General features: G+C 54.2%; 2 protein-coding genes and 1 long non-coding RNA gene across 3 annotated transcripts; 1 reads left to right on the top strand and 2 right to left on the bottom strand.

The window, feature by feature from the left end:
• Positions 1 to 352: 352 nt before the first annotated feature.
• On the bottom strand, positions 353 to 790 carry LOC115599191. Its single transcript, XR_003988199.1, has 2 exons — positions 699 to 790; positions 353 to 611 (listed from the first exon to the last, which is right to left on the bottom strand). It is a non-coding gene; the product is annotated as an uncharacterized LOC115599191 (long non-coding RNA).
• Positions 791 to 5,442: 4,652 nt separating this feature from the next.
• RASD1 (ras related dexamethasone induced 1) lies at positions 5,443 to 6,700 on the top strand. The gene is made up of 2 exons (XM_008498886.2): positions 5,443 to 5,828; positions 6,122 to 6,700. The coding sequence occupies exons 1-2, from the start codon at positions 5,543 to 5,545 to the stop codon at positions 6,670 to 6,672; spliced, it is 837 nt and encodes a 278-aa protein (XP_008497108.1). The 5' UTR covers positions 5,443 to 5,542; the 3' UTR covers positions 6,673 to 6,700.
• A 2,588-nt stretch (positions 6,701 to 9,288) lies between these two features.
• MED9 (mediator complex subunit 9) lies at positions 9,289 to 13,653 on the bottom strand. The gene is made up of 2 exons (XM_030459912.1): positions 13,475 to 13,653; positions 9,289 to 10,109 (listed from the first exon to the last, which is right to left on the bottom strand). Exons 1-2 carry the CDS (start codon positions 13,636 to 13,638, stop codon positions 9,893 to 9,895), a joined length of 381 nt encoding a protein of 126 aa, XP_030315772.1. The 5' UTR covers positions 13,639 to 13,653; the 3' UTR covers positions 9,289 to 9,892.
• Positions 13,654 to 13,678: the final 25 nt, after the last annotated feature.

Raw genomic sequence — 13,678 nt, 5'->3', positions numbered from 1 at the left:
GAGGCTCCTGTCGGGCACGGGGGGTTGGGGACCTGTGTGTGCAGATAGCCCCTTCTTGGGGTTGCCCAGGAAATGCCCCAAAATTACCCCAGGGCTGGGAGATCAGCAGCCCCCCTGTCCCACCGTGTCCCCTGCCCTTCACATCACCTCTGCCGGGGACAGCAAGGAGACGGCATCCAACCCACCCCGTCCCTCCCACCGGCGGGGGGGCTTTACGCACGGAGCCCCCGCCATGTGCCAGAGGACAAAGCGACGAGGCTGTTTCCTTTCATCTCCGTGCTAAAAAATTAAAAACTAAAAAAAATAAAATAATTTAAAAAATGCCCCGGGACAGCCCGGAGTGTTGGCCACGCAGCACTGCATCCTCCTTGGATCTTATTTCCAAAACAAACAAACAAAAACATCAATTAAAGGCTGGTAGGAATGTGCTGCTTCTTTCCATGTTGCGTTCTCCTCGGAGGGGAACTGTTCCCTGATGGATGGCTCCTGGCTGAACCGGGATGGCAGGAGAGGGGCGGAGCTGCCAGAGCTCCCCGGGAAGGCGCTGCCGGAGCCGGGCTCTGCTCTGCTTCTGCGCCGGGGACTCAGCATCCTCCGGAACCTCCGGGAGCCTGGGTTCGGGCACCGAGCGGGGCTCAGCCCTTGCCTACCCCAACCCTCCCAACACCCCTCAGCCCATGCCTCAGCCCCCTCCCCACCTCGCGGCCGAAGCAGCCGGGACGGGTGCAGGATCCAAACACAAAACGTCTCCGGGCTCCAAGCCCTGACACCGGCTGCAATTCCCTCTGCCAGCTCCGGCTCCCCGTCTCCTCTTGGGTTCGTATTTTTGTCCTACAGCCCCGTCGGCTGCCGCTATTTCCATGGGAACCCTCCTGAAATCTGTCGCGGTGTCCGCTGGGGTCACCCCGCTTCCCTCTCCCCCGTGCCCTATATTCCAAGCCCCGTCGCTCTCCGGTTACAGGTGACATTTGTCTCTAATCCCAGCGACGCTGCCGCTCTATGGAAAGGAGCAGAAAGTGCTGGACTTCGGGGACACGTCCAGGACAAGTAAATAAATTATTTTGTCCATGCAGGTTGCTGGCTGCTGCCTCTGAGCCAGCCGCAGGCAAGAGGATGGTGTGAGGTGGGATGGAAACCGGGAGTGGAGGATTACCAAGGTGCCCTCATCTTGGGGAACCCCAGTTCTACACAGACTTCCTGGCCCAGATACACCTTGGGGTTATCTCTGATGGGTTCATGTCACCTTGGCCCATCCAACACATGTTTTTGCTACCAGTAAGGAAAGCAACAGCACTGAGCAAATCTCCACTTCCCCAGCTTTGATCCACGATCCAGGTGCTCAGCCCTGTTCCTCTTTATTTGGCAAGTTTATTCCAGCAATCAAACACCAAAGATGGGAAAAGGAACAGATGGAGGAGGTTTGGAGGCCACGGCATGGCACAAGGCTGCCCCTGGAGCTGCATCCAGGGTTTGGGGATGGCATCACCAAGGGAACTCTCACCATCCCTTGCCTGGATGTCTCAAGGAACTGGGGATTTGAGACATTTCTCAGGCTTTCAAAGTCTCTGTTAATCAAATCCCAAATGCTAAAAGGAATCAAGACATTAAAAGTGTTGCAAAAGAAGTAGGGGGTGGAGGAAGGAAACAAATAAACCCACCCCCTCTGCTCCCCAGTGACAGAGCAGCCGCTTCTGCATCACATCTCATCTGGGAAAAATTATACGTTGTGAATTATGTGCTCCTTTTGAAAAGCCTTAAAGGGGATTTAATAAAATGAGACAAGCTAATAATATAGAGAATGAATAGCAACCCTGGATGCTGCATCTTGATTTAATCAGATACTTTCCCCCCAGGGGACAAGCAAGAGCTATATCTGAAGCCTCCGTTCCCTACCTAATGCTCCCCTCTTCCTCCAGCCCCTTGATCCTTCTCCCACTCCAGAGGAGCAGTCAGGGCAGGATTTGGGGTCTCACAAGACCCCAGCAGCTGCTGGAAAAGGCAGAGTCCTCACTGCTTATTAGTGAGAGGGGCTAACGAGCAGCACCCAGGGGGCTGTTTCGCTGTCAGAAGAACAGGTCCCTATTCTGGGGTAGAAAAGTAGGAATTGGGGAGCCAGGAAAGCCAGGCTGGGGAGCAGACTTGGCTCCCTGTGTGTAGTTGCTCCAGAGCCAGGGAATGCTGCATGCAGCTGAGCAGGGAACAAGCCCTTGGTGAGACACAAAGCATTTTAGTGGCAAAGATAAGGAGCTGGTGTTGGGTGTGCTCCTCTCCGTGGCCTGGGACATGCCGTGGGGTCTGTGTGTGCTGGGCAGGTGTGGAAAGGCACAAATGGCTCTTCCAGTCTTGGCTTTTTTACCACTTGGACCCGGAGCACCCAGCTGTGAACTGAGACCAGCTCAGCCCTGGGGGGATGATGCTTCCCAGCTCCACAGCATGCTCAGAAATCAAAGACATGTTCTGATGTAATTGTTCTTTTCCAAGTACCCCCCAGATCACCTGTCCCCAGGCTGGGTGGCACCGTGCACCCTCCTGCCTCCTGGTACATTTTGCTTCCTACATTTTTGCAGAGGCTGATGCTGCTGTGAGCTTTATTTTGCTGCTTGCACAGTTCGTCCAAGGCAAACCCTGGGGAGCTGCATGTTCTGTTGCCGGGATGTTTGTGTGACTTTCGTGGAATTTCTTTTTCCTCAGACACTTGCTCATGGCCGCTGAGTGGGTTTTGTTCCTTGGCAGGTGGCTGGTAAGATGGGGAGGGGGGCAAATAGGGAGTGAAATAGCAAGAAATGGGAGATGAATCTGTGCTGAAGACATTCGATTTCCATTAAAGGTGTCTGTGGTCACTGTATTTCGTGCACAGCAGCCTGCCTGGGGCTCTGACTGTGCTGAGCAGCTGCATGAGCAAGAGGCTGTATCCTCCAAAATTGGGAGGATCCATGGCAGGGTCAAACCCTGCGCAGGCGGAACGACAGCCATGGGGGGAAATGCTGATTTACCTGCCCCTGCTCCAGACTCAGGCTATTCTGAGTCAGGTCAGAAATAGATGGTGATTTTTCACAGAGTCATAACCGTGGGAAGGCTTTGCCTTGGAGTGAGGTGGATCCTTTATCATCCATCACTGGCAGCCGCAAACGTGCTCTTCTTTTGCCAGAAGGTGACTTTCCTGAGGGGTCTCAGCCTAATGCCTCATCACGCTCCACTCCGGAGACTCTGTGACTCTGTGAGGAGCTGAGACAGCTCAGGCAGCACCCACATCCTCACCCCGGAGCTTCTGTAGCCATCAGCTCTCCTCCACCCACCCCAGGATCCCCGTCTTTGCTCCTTGGGGGTGGCTCCCCCACACCCCTGAACCAAGCCACAGGATCACAGCATCATCTGCCTCATGGTCTGCTCTGCCTTCACTGTCACCAACAATCCTTTTGGAGGGAGCAAATGGCTTTACCTGCTCACCAGGCTTCAAGCTGGCTATTTTTACCCATTCCTGGCACTATTAATAGTCTTATGGTTAACAATAAACACCAGTCGGGATACTTGATTTTTCTGTCCCCTAGAGGTTGGTGCTTCCCATTCTTGCTGTTGTTTTCCGTCAAACGCTCTGATTAAATGATCTTTTTTGTTTTGTTTTGTTTCATTATTTTGGGGTGATACATTTGTGCTTTGTAACCTGCTGTTCAGCCTCTTCACCATCTCGCACACACAGATCAATAGATACGGGAAACTGTCCCACTTTCTCTCCCTGAAGTGTCCTTGTGTCTCCGTTGCTGGGAAAGATGCTTTCCTGCAGAGGCAGGGATGTTTAAACCCCTGCTCCCTCCTGCCCCACAGCTGCAATCCCTCCATAAACCTTTGGGAAGTGTTTAAATTGATGTCCAAGGGTGACACCACACTTGGGGGGAGACAAAAAGTTCAGCAGGACCCGTTTCCTAAGCAGTGCTGACAAAACACTCCACGCTGCACCAGTCTGTGTGCCCAGGCTGGCCCCGTGGTGCCTCTGGGTGCTGCAGGTGAAGCTTCAGCTCCCCTGAACCTTATTCAAGCATCACCTTGATCCAAGTTGTGTTATATTTTCCTAGTAAATCCTCAGAGGCTTTTTTTTGATTCAGACTTTCTCATCAGCATCTGAAGTGGCACCATGAACCCTGCCTGCCCCAGAAGCAGCCCTGCTGCCTGTGCTGCTGCCTGCATCCCTGCTCAGCATCCTTCCTCCTCCTCCTGTGGGCAGCCCCAACAGGGGCATGAGGGTCCTGAGCTGCCCCTCATGCCCCCAGGCCCGGAGTCCCCATGGTGGTTTTGCAGGTGTCCTGCCTCTCCCTGCCTCTCCCTGCTTCTCCCTGCCCATCCCTGCCTCTTCCTGCCTCTCCCTGCCCATCCCTGCCCGACCCTCCGGCTGTGCCCTCGCCTGCCCCCTTGCGGAGAGCCCCCCGAGGCTGAGGTCGGGGCTGGGGGTCCTGCCTGGTTTGGGGTCGGGGCTGGTGGCCCTGCCTGGTCTGGGTTTGGGGTAGGGGCTTGAATGGGGTCAGGGCTGATGTGGAGTCGGGTCATGCCCGGGCTGGGGTCGGGGTCAGGGCTGGAGCTGGGCTGGGGTCTTGCCTAAACTGGGGTCTGTGCTCGGCTGGGGCTGGGGTCGTGGCTGGGGTTAAGGGACAAGCATCCCCCCCTTCAAGGGGGAACCGAGCAGCCCCCAGCCCGCTCTGCAGAGCCCGGTGGTACCGGGATTTCTCTCTATTCTCCCCTGCCCCGCGTACGGCTGCACCCATTGTCCTGTTCTCGGGGTCTTTCTGCGGGACGGGCGCCCGCACAGCCGCTCCCGCACAGGCAGTTAGTGTAAAACAGAGCACAAAACACACCGGGACGCGGGCTGGGACAGCGGCCGCAGCACCGGGAGTACAAACGGGGCTGCGAACGGGACCGCGAACGGGACCGGGAGCCCGACCCGGGCTGTGGACGGGACGAACCAGCTGCAGGCGACCGCAGCCCCGGAGCCCCGAACCCGCCTGCTGAGGAAAGGGTACAAAGCACCGGGAGCCCGGGCTGAACCGCAGAGCGGCCGGATCGGGAACGGGACCGGGAGCCCGAACAGGGCTGTAAATGTAAGCGGGCTGTGCAGCACCAGGAGTACAAACTGGGCTGCTAACGGGACCGGACTGCCAAGCGCTAGAACTGCGAAACGGGCTGCAAGGGGCACCGAGCTGCGGAGCCCCGGAGGCGCGAACGGGACTGCGAACGGAACCGGGAGCCCGAGCCAGGCTGTGAAGGGGACCGGGCTGCGAAGGAGAGCGGGCTGTGCAGCCCCGGGAACCCGACTCGGGCTGCGGAGGGTGGGTCCGGCAGCGCCGGGAGCGGGGCCGGGCCCTGACTCAGCCGCCGCCGCTGCCGCCCCGGGCCGTGACGCGCCGAAGGGGCGGTCGCTGCCGCCTCCATATAACGCGGCGTCGGCCGTGCAGAGCTTACACGGACTTTTCCTGCCGGGCGAGAAGGGCTGAGCAGCCGGGCAGACATCTCCTTTGCTGTCCTCTGGGTGCCAGCTGCCCCTTCGCCGGCTTCAATGAAACTGGCAGCGATGATCAAGAAGATGTGTCCCAGCGAGGCCGAGCTGAGCATCCCCGCCAAGAACTGCTACCGCATGGTCATCCTGGGCTCCTCCAAGGTGGGCAAGACCGCCATCGTCTCCCGCTTCCTCACCGGCCGCTTCGAGGAGCAGTACACGCCCACCATCGAGGACTTCCACCGCAAGTTCTACAGCATCCGTGGCGAGGTCTACCAGCTCGACATCCTGGACACCTCGGGCAACCACCCTTTCCCAGCCATGCGCCGGCTCTCCATCCTCACAGGTACTTGTCTTGGGAGAACCAGGAGGAAGTGGTGGTGTGGGGGGGTGTTCCTTGGCAGGTTTCAGGCTTTCTTAGCCAGTTTGGAGATGTTTCTCCAGTCCTTAAAGGAGGGAGATGGGATTATGTGTGTGCACGGAGTGGGCAACTTTCCTCCCTGCACGGGGTGGACAGGAGGATGCAGGACCCTGGTGCTGCCTGGTCCATTCTCTCCCCGGGGCTCTTTATGACTTAGGCAGTGGGTCTTTGTGTGTCCCCATCCCTGCAGCCATCTCACGGTCCCTCTTTGTCCCCAGGAGATGTATTCATCCTTGTGTTCAGCCTGGACAACCGAGACTCCTTTGAGGAGGTGCAGCGCCTCAAGCAGCAAATCCTGGAGACTAAGTCGTGCCTGAAGAACAAAACCAAGGAGAACATAGAGGTTCCCCTGGTCATCTGCGGCAACAAAGGTGACCGAGACTTTTACCGAGAGGTGCAACCCCGGGAGATCGAGCAGCTGGTGGGAGGGGACCCCAAAAAATGTGCCTACTTCGAGATCTCAGCCAAGAAGAACAGCAGCCTGGACCAGATGTTCCAAGCGCTCTTCGCCATGGCCAAGCTGCCCAGCGAGATGAGCCCTGACCTGCACCGCAAGGTCTCGGTCCAGTACTGTGACATCCTGCACAAGAAGGCACTGAAAGGCAAAAAGCTGCTGAAAGATGGGGGCAGGGGCAGCACGGAGGAGGCGTACGGCATCGTGGCCCCCTTCGCCCGGCGACCCAGCGTTCACAGTGACCTCATGTACATCCGTCAGAAAGCCATCGGCGGTGGCCACGGCAAGGAGAAGGATCGCTGTGTGATCAGCTAGAAGCCCCCCACCAGGAAGGGGGGAAGGACAGAAGGAAGGAAGGAAAGAAGGGAGGGGGGAAAGATGCTCGTTTCTGAACTGACTTTGGGCAGGTGGCCACCTGGGCAGAGAGGGGGTCACCTCTTCCCCAGCCTCCCTCCTCCTGAGGGATCACTTTCACAGGCTTCACCCCTCCAGAGGGAGAACTTTGGGAGGGAGGGATGTGAAGGGGGAGGATTTAGAGCGGGTGTTGCTGGGCCCAACCTCCTCCAGGCAGAGAGACAGGGGAACAGTGAGCTGCTGGGCAGCCAGGTGGGAGGATGAGCATGAAAGGCAACAGACCTTGGTGTTGCTGTCCCTCCCAAAACACCCAGCTTTGGGCATTGCCTTCAGGAGGAAGGGCAGAGGCCTGCCAGCACCTGCTTTGGGGTTGGTTTTTGTTTGGTTTGCTTCATTTTAACTTGAGAAGCTGTGCACGGGCTCTGGTTCTGTGTTGTGTGTTCATCTGTGTCTGCAAACCACGTGCAGAAGACACTCCTGTTGCAAAGACATTGCAGAGTTACAGCCCCAATGGACCAAAAAACTGATTCTTGTTTACATTTGTCTTGTCTGACTTGCAAGATTTGGGGAAGGTGGGAGGGAGTGGGAAGGGTTTTTTAAATAAGAAAACAATAGGCACTTTATGTAGGTATCGTTTGTCATCGACATGAACAACAACAAAAAAAATCTTCAAGTGTTTCTACCGTGGGTGAAACTTGATGTTTTATTTTTTCTACAAATAAATAAAATCTTTTTAAAACAACACCTCTGGCTTTGCCTTCACTTCCTCCCCTGACCCTGCAGCCAAATCGAATCCCATTAAAACAAGACTCAAGCCCAGCTCTGAGGTGCTAAAAACATCCTCCAGACTCAGCCCCCTCGTTACCCCATCCTCCCCGACTCCTGGTGCAAAGGTTTCTGTCTCTGCAAGCAGCCGACCCCTTGCCACACGGGGTAAAGCAGGGGCCACGCTCAGAGTTACTCAAACTGCTCACCCAGCCAAGACTCTTTCCTCACTCCAGTGACACTGAGTGACGATCCTGCCAGCCCCATGACACGCTGGGCACTGGCTTGTCACTCCCAGCAGAAACCCAGCAAACTGACATCATTTCGTTATAAAAGGGGCTGATTGTGTTTTGTGCTTTCTTCCTGATGAGCTAAGCAGATTCTAGTGATGTCAACAGAGAGTGATTCACTGGGGGTCTGGCTGGGATATTGTTTTTATTTTGCAATATGAGTAGAGGAAGTACTTTGCTTGAAAGGTCACCTATGCATTTGATGGTTTTTAATCTCTGCCTCATAACAAGCTGCAGTAACCACTGCCAGAAGTGAAAGGGAAAGGGCAAAGCTCTTCAAAGAACAGCTCACCCTGGCTCCAGCTTCTGTTTCGGTTCAGTTTCAGCCCCTGTTCCCTCCTCCCTTCCCACGTGGCAGAACAAATCTCCTTTTGATATGTATTAATGGAGAAAAAAAAAAAAAGCCTCTATCAAAGCTACAAAACTAAGGTGGGTGAGTGAGTGAGGCAGCAAACCAAACCACTTTGGTTTTATTTGAAACTTGGATTCAAGCTGAGAGTTAACTTCTTCCTCTACTAAGTGCCAGACATTTCTCTGGAAAAACACTGTTTCTTCCAACTCCACATATGCCCTGATTTCACAGGAACAGCAACTGGCAAAACAAAACCAAAAAAAAAGGGAAACAAGCATCCAGACATGAGACACAGGAATTTATTGAGCTGGGATAGGCAATGGCTGGCAGAAAGGTAATTTCAGTAATAAAAAGAGTGCACATTGTGCTTTGTTTATCTTGGTGCTCTGCTTTATTCAGTTTACACACTGGCACCTTCCCAAAGAAAGTACTAGTAACGTATTCCAGTCAGGAGAGAGCACTCTCCAGGTTACAGGTGAGTCACAGCCAGCCTAGCACCCAACAAGCAGAATCATTTGGGTTAGGAAAGGGAAATCCTACCCAAACAGACCTTGCTTCTCTCCTTTTGAAGGCACAAATGCTGCCTGCCCTTGGATGTTGGTTTTCTGAGGATATTGTGTTTCACTGACTGGTTTTCACCTCTCCCACCACTTACCTGCACAATCTTTCAGCCCAGTGCAGACAACCATGAGACTCAAGGTCCCATCCCAGCAGGACAGAGGACAGGGAGTCCCTGGATCCCTCTGAATGCCACACAACATTCAAGACCCTTCCAGCAGACAAATGTTCAAGCCAGCCAAATGCTTGTGCTTGTGGGAAGCACCCAGAGGACTTTGGATGTGGAAACATCCCATCCTGTTGAGCCTGACTTGTCACGTATGGGAGAACTAAAAGCTTTTTTTATTTATGCCCTGGGATTCTGCTTGCCCTTCCTTTCTTTTAAGAACAAGACACCCAACATACTGCTCAGAAGCTGCACTCATCTGAAGAGAGTTATGCACCCAAAGCCTACAGAAATCCACACCCCTCACAGCCCCTGCTTTGCTCTCCCAAGTCCCCCTGTTTCAAAAAAGGCCACGGAGCTGGGCCCAGGCTGCACAAATCCCCTGTGCTGCCAACATCCCACTCCTGCTCAACCCACATCCACCAGGGAATACACAAGAGGGACGATTTAAGTCTCAAAATCTTTACTCGTCTCAGACACAACCATCACTTGGTTAAAACGAGGGAGAGAAATACAAAAGTAATTGAAAACAAGCATTCCTCTTTTGACACACACAGACTGGAAATTGCCCCAGAGACCCTTCCCAGGAGAAGGCCAAACAGCTCGTGCTTCCCTCTTATGTTCCCTTTTGATGTCTGGGCAGTTTTCAGTGAAAAAAATTGCAGAAAAGCCCCCCCCCCCCTTTTGTTGCTGAAGATAACCAGCTGGTACTTTGACCCTTAGCAAGGAGAAAACACAACGTCTCCTGCTTGCTTGAACATGAAAAAAACCCAAACCACCCCACCCTGAGAAAACAGAAGAGATGCATACATTAATGCAGAGTCCTACAGCAGATTGAAGGGAACCACTGCTGTAACCATCCTATGTCAAGCACACGGTGTCCTGGTTCAGTGCCACGTGCCTGCAGTCCCACACAGACACCGTTTCAGAGCAAACACTACCAAAAAAAAAAAAAAAAAGCATAAAAGTAAACTTCTGCCACCTTTTTTTCTCTCCTGTTCAGCCAAGAGAGGAGGTATGTCAGACCCAGAGAGCAGAGCTGCTCCCTTCCTACTCCTTGGGGATTTCAAACATGCAAAGGCTCTTGTATTTCTGCAGCAGTTCATTTTTGGTCCTGACCTGCTCCCGCAGGTTCTGCAGCTGCTGCTGCTGCTGTTCTGGGCTCACACTGATGCCAGGCATGGAGCTGATCAGCTTCCTCATCTCCTGGAACTTGTTCTTGAGCTCATTCAGCACCTGGTGAACATCTTGGCTGTCCTTGTCCATGCTGCAGAGGAGAAAAAATGGAGACACTGTTCAGTTCTCCTGCTGGGAAGTCAACAATCTGCTGGGGTAATCGTCATTTCCAGTGCAACCAGAGCTTTAACTGGAATTCAGTGGGAAGTTTTTCCTCGCTATCTAACTACCTATTCTGATAAAACAGGCACAGAGAGATATACAGACTGAGCAGTCTCTGGGGCAAACTGGTTTCCAACATACAACCTAGTCACCTCAGGACACATCAATCATGCTAGGAGACAGTCTACAGCTCTAAAACACAACCATGGAGCAGGCTGAATTCTCCCTCTGTTTGAACTGCCATATCTCTCCTTGGGGAAGGTAAGATTACATATGTGTGTTGTGTGGAGAAACCTGGGGAAAAGGATGTCAGATTCACCCGTGACCTGTTGCTGCTGCTGTAATACAAAAACTCAATGCAGTCAAAAGAGTCTGACAGAGGAAAATAGAAACTGCTCCCCAAAGTCTCAGAGAGTATCCGATGGAAGAGAAAATGGCACTTTGGAGCTTTACAGTGACACTCTGGGGATATATAGCTAATAAAAGAGAGGCGACAGCTTTTTTTCTTTTTCCTTTTCTTTTTTTTTCTTTTTTTTTTTAAGAGCAGCACAATTGGTTCTGCAGCCAGCTCTGTGCTTGTCAAGGATCAGTGTTGTCTGAGGCAGTGTCTGACCTCAAATCCTCATTAGTATCTGCCTCAGCTTTGTTAGTACCAGCAAGAAGTTTTACTGATTCCAGGCAAAAGCAAATCCTGGCTTCCAGGGTGCCTGATAATAACAAGAGCAGGATTCTAATGGTCTTTGAAAACCAGGAGCCCGTTCAATAGCCAGACCTAAAAATAAATCTCCTTGGCATGACCATGGCACAGAGGTGCTTGATTATAACTTTGGGGAATCGTGACACATCTCAGAGCAAAACTTTTAACCAGATGGTCAGCAACGTTTCAAAAACCTGTTGGAACAAAATATTCATTATTTCCCTCTAAATAAAACTGCAGCTGGTTCTATAATGTATCCCCATTATGCAGGCATTCAGTCAGGTCATCAGTGGAAAAACACAGGGACTCACACAACCCCATGAAATCTGGAGAAGGAAAGGCTGACACTGCCTGTAATGCAGCCAGCAGGATGGCTTTGGAGAGGGACATCCTCCCCACTCCAGATCCCCCCAAGTCTTGTTCCCTTCCCCACACAGAGAGCTGACAGCTGCCTGTCCAGCTGGTTGATCCAAAGGAGTCATTACGTCAGGTTTGGGCTCGTTGTTTTTTGGTATTTTTTTTTATGTGTGGTTTTCCTGCTGGATGGAGCCACTCAAGCTGCTCTGTTTTGTGAGGGCACAGACAGGCAGGGGTGAGGAGGCCTTGGGACAGCAACACAGGACCCAACCCAAGGTCCAGCCCCAGCCCATGCTGATGGACTCCACAGAAGAGCTCTCTTCAGGCCCAGCACTCCTCATCCCACCAGCAAAACCCACTATGGGTGGAGGCCATGCACTGGGACAGCAACCCTGTACCAGGGGGAGAATATGAGCAAGCCCAGCCTGGGAAAACTTTCTTGGGAAGGGGAAGTGCACGTAACGCTCTTGGATGTAAACAAATATACACACTGCATCCCTGCCCCTGAGCAGAGTCACCTTGGAGAAGTGTCTGCATGGCTGAGTCAGTGTCAAAACAGCAGGGCTGGGCTCTGTGAGCAGCAGCTGTGTTAGAGGACAATGTGCTTCCCATCTGGCAGGAACAGGAGGCAACAGATCCCACTGCCTGCCTCGGTGGTCCTACCCACCTGCAGCACTGCTCAGAGTACCCACGTCTGCTCCAGCCACCCAGGAAATGCCATGTGTGAAGCTGAGGGAGGTGGCTGGGTGGTGGGAGTGGGTGGCTCAGTGGGACAGGGCACAAGATATCCTAGGACTGTCATCTGTGGGTCACCATGACCTGCTTGGTGGCATAAAGGAATCTGGGAGGTCTCAGCCTGTGGTCACTGCCCACTTTGCTGATGTAGATGTATGAACCTGGCAATGGGCTCAGCCTCACATCTGTGGTCTGGACAGATCAGGCAGAACCAAGGCTGGGGACAGCTGCCCACCTCCAGCACAACGGGGACACTGAGGGACACCCCAAGGGTTGTGTTCTCATCCTGTTCTGTGCCCAGACTGGTGTGTCAGGGGGTGTTCAGTCCTCCTGTGCCAGGCTGCAGAAGGTGAAGGGTGAACCTCTCTCACCTTCCAGATGTGTTTGATATGAGTGAAACATCAGCAGGACACAAACCTAAGCAAGCACATAGGGAAAGGGCAGCCAGGACTACACCCACAACAAGGGAGTTCTGCTTCCCATGCCCTCTGCCTCACCACACAGCATACCCAGGTGAAAGGATGGACCTGGTCTGGATGGATGTTCACGGACCAGGACCTCAGACAAGCATCTCTGAACAGTTTATCCTGGGACAGAAACATCCCAGCTCTCAGGACACTTGTACAATTACCTTTTACCCCTATGGTACTGATCTTGAACTGGGAAAAGAGACAGTTAATCCATACCACTGCAGAAGCCATCCCTCCTTTTGACAGCTCCCCAGAAATGAGCTGCATTCCTGCCCCAGCACTGCCTGTGTTTTCTGAGGCTGTTATCAGCCAAATGAATGAGTTATTGGGAGCAATTACCCAGCACAAGTACAATGCTCCTGCTCCTGGGTGTGAATGGTGAGTAGGGCAGTGTACCCAGGCCATGGCAGCACCTGCACTGCCTGGGACACCCAAACACCACCCAGATATTGGTGTGACCCCGAGTGCAGATGCACTTGGGGCTGTGCCAGCTTCCTCTGACACTCCTCCCACGAACTGCCTCTGGGAGAAAAAAGGCAAAGGAGATGCTGGGGAGCTGGAGAGCATCACTACAGGGGCAACCCCATTGCCCTCCTGCCCCATCCAGAGCACTCCAGGGATGCTGGTGGTTGGAGAACATCATTAGGAGGCCCCTTCTGTCCTGCTCCCCATCCAGGCATGTTGGGAGTGGGAGAGCATCCTTAGGAGGGGATCCCAGTGCCCCACTCCCCATCCAGAGCACCCCTGGGGATGCTGAGGGTGGGTGAGCACCATTTGACGGGGTCCCTGCTCCCCACCCAGGGCTCCCTGAAGGTGCTGCGGGACGGACAACAACGTTAGAGGGGGATCCCACTTCCCCTTCCCTGACCGAGGCCACGCTGAGGGTGGGCCCTCAGCCCTGCTCCGCACCCGGGGCACTCCGGGGAGGCCGCGGTCAGGCGGCAGCACCGGGAGGAGGAGGACGGAGCCGGGATGAGGTACCGGGGCCGGCGGGGCGGCGGTTCGGGACACACGGGGGTCGGTGCCCGCCGTTACCATTTGATGATGTCGTGGACGAGCGGCAGGAAGGAAAACTCCTCCTGGGCGGGCAGCGGCGGCGGCGGAGGAGGCGGCAGCAGCGGCGGCGGCTTCTGCTCGGCGGGAGGCTCCGGCGCCGCCGGTTCCTCGGCGGGGCGGGCGGCAGCGGCCCCCGAGGCCATGGCGGACCCCGGCGCCGCTCAGTGACGGAGCGGGGCGGAG

The sequence above is a fragment of the Calypte anna genome, chromosome 14 (assembly GCF_003957555.1).
Source record: "Calypte anna isolate BGI_N300 chromosome 14, bCalAnn1_v1.p, whole genome shotgun sequence".
Classification (NCBI taxonomy): domain Eukaryota; kingdom Metazoa; phylum Chordata; class Aves; order Apodiformes; family Trochilidae; genus Calypte; species Calypte anna.
Note: the sequence above shows the minus strand (reverse complement) of the source record. Positions and strands in the feature narration are given on the sequence as shown.

Coding starts and splice junctions, on each gene's coding strand:
- RASD1 (XM_008498886.2), top strand. CDS start 5,543: ATGAAACTGGCAGCGATGATCAAGAAGATGTGTCCCAGCGAGGCCGAG. Junction 5,829..6,121: donor CCGGCTCTCCATCCTCACAG/GTACTTGTCTTG, acceptor CTTTGTCCCCAG/GAGATGTATTCATCCTTGTG.
- MED9 (XM_030459912.1), bottom strand. CDS start 13,638: ATGGCCTCGGGGGCCGCTGCCGCCCGCCCCGCCGAGGAACCGGCGGCG. Junction 10,110..13,474: donor GTCCACGACATCATCAAATG/GTAACGGCGGGC, acceptor TCTCCTCTGCAG/CATGGACAAGGACAGCCAAG.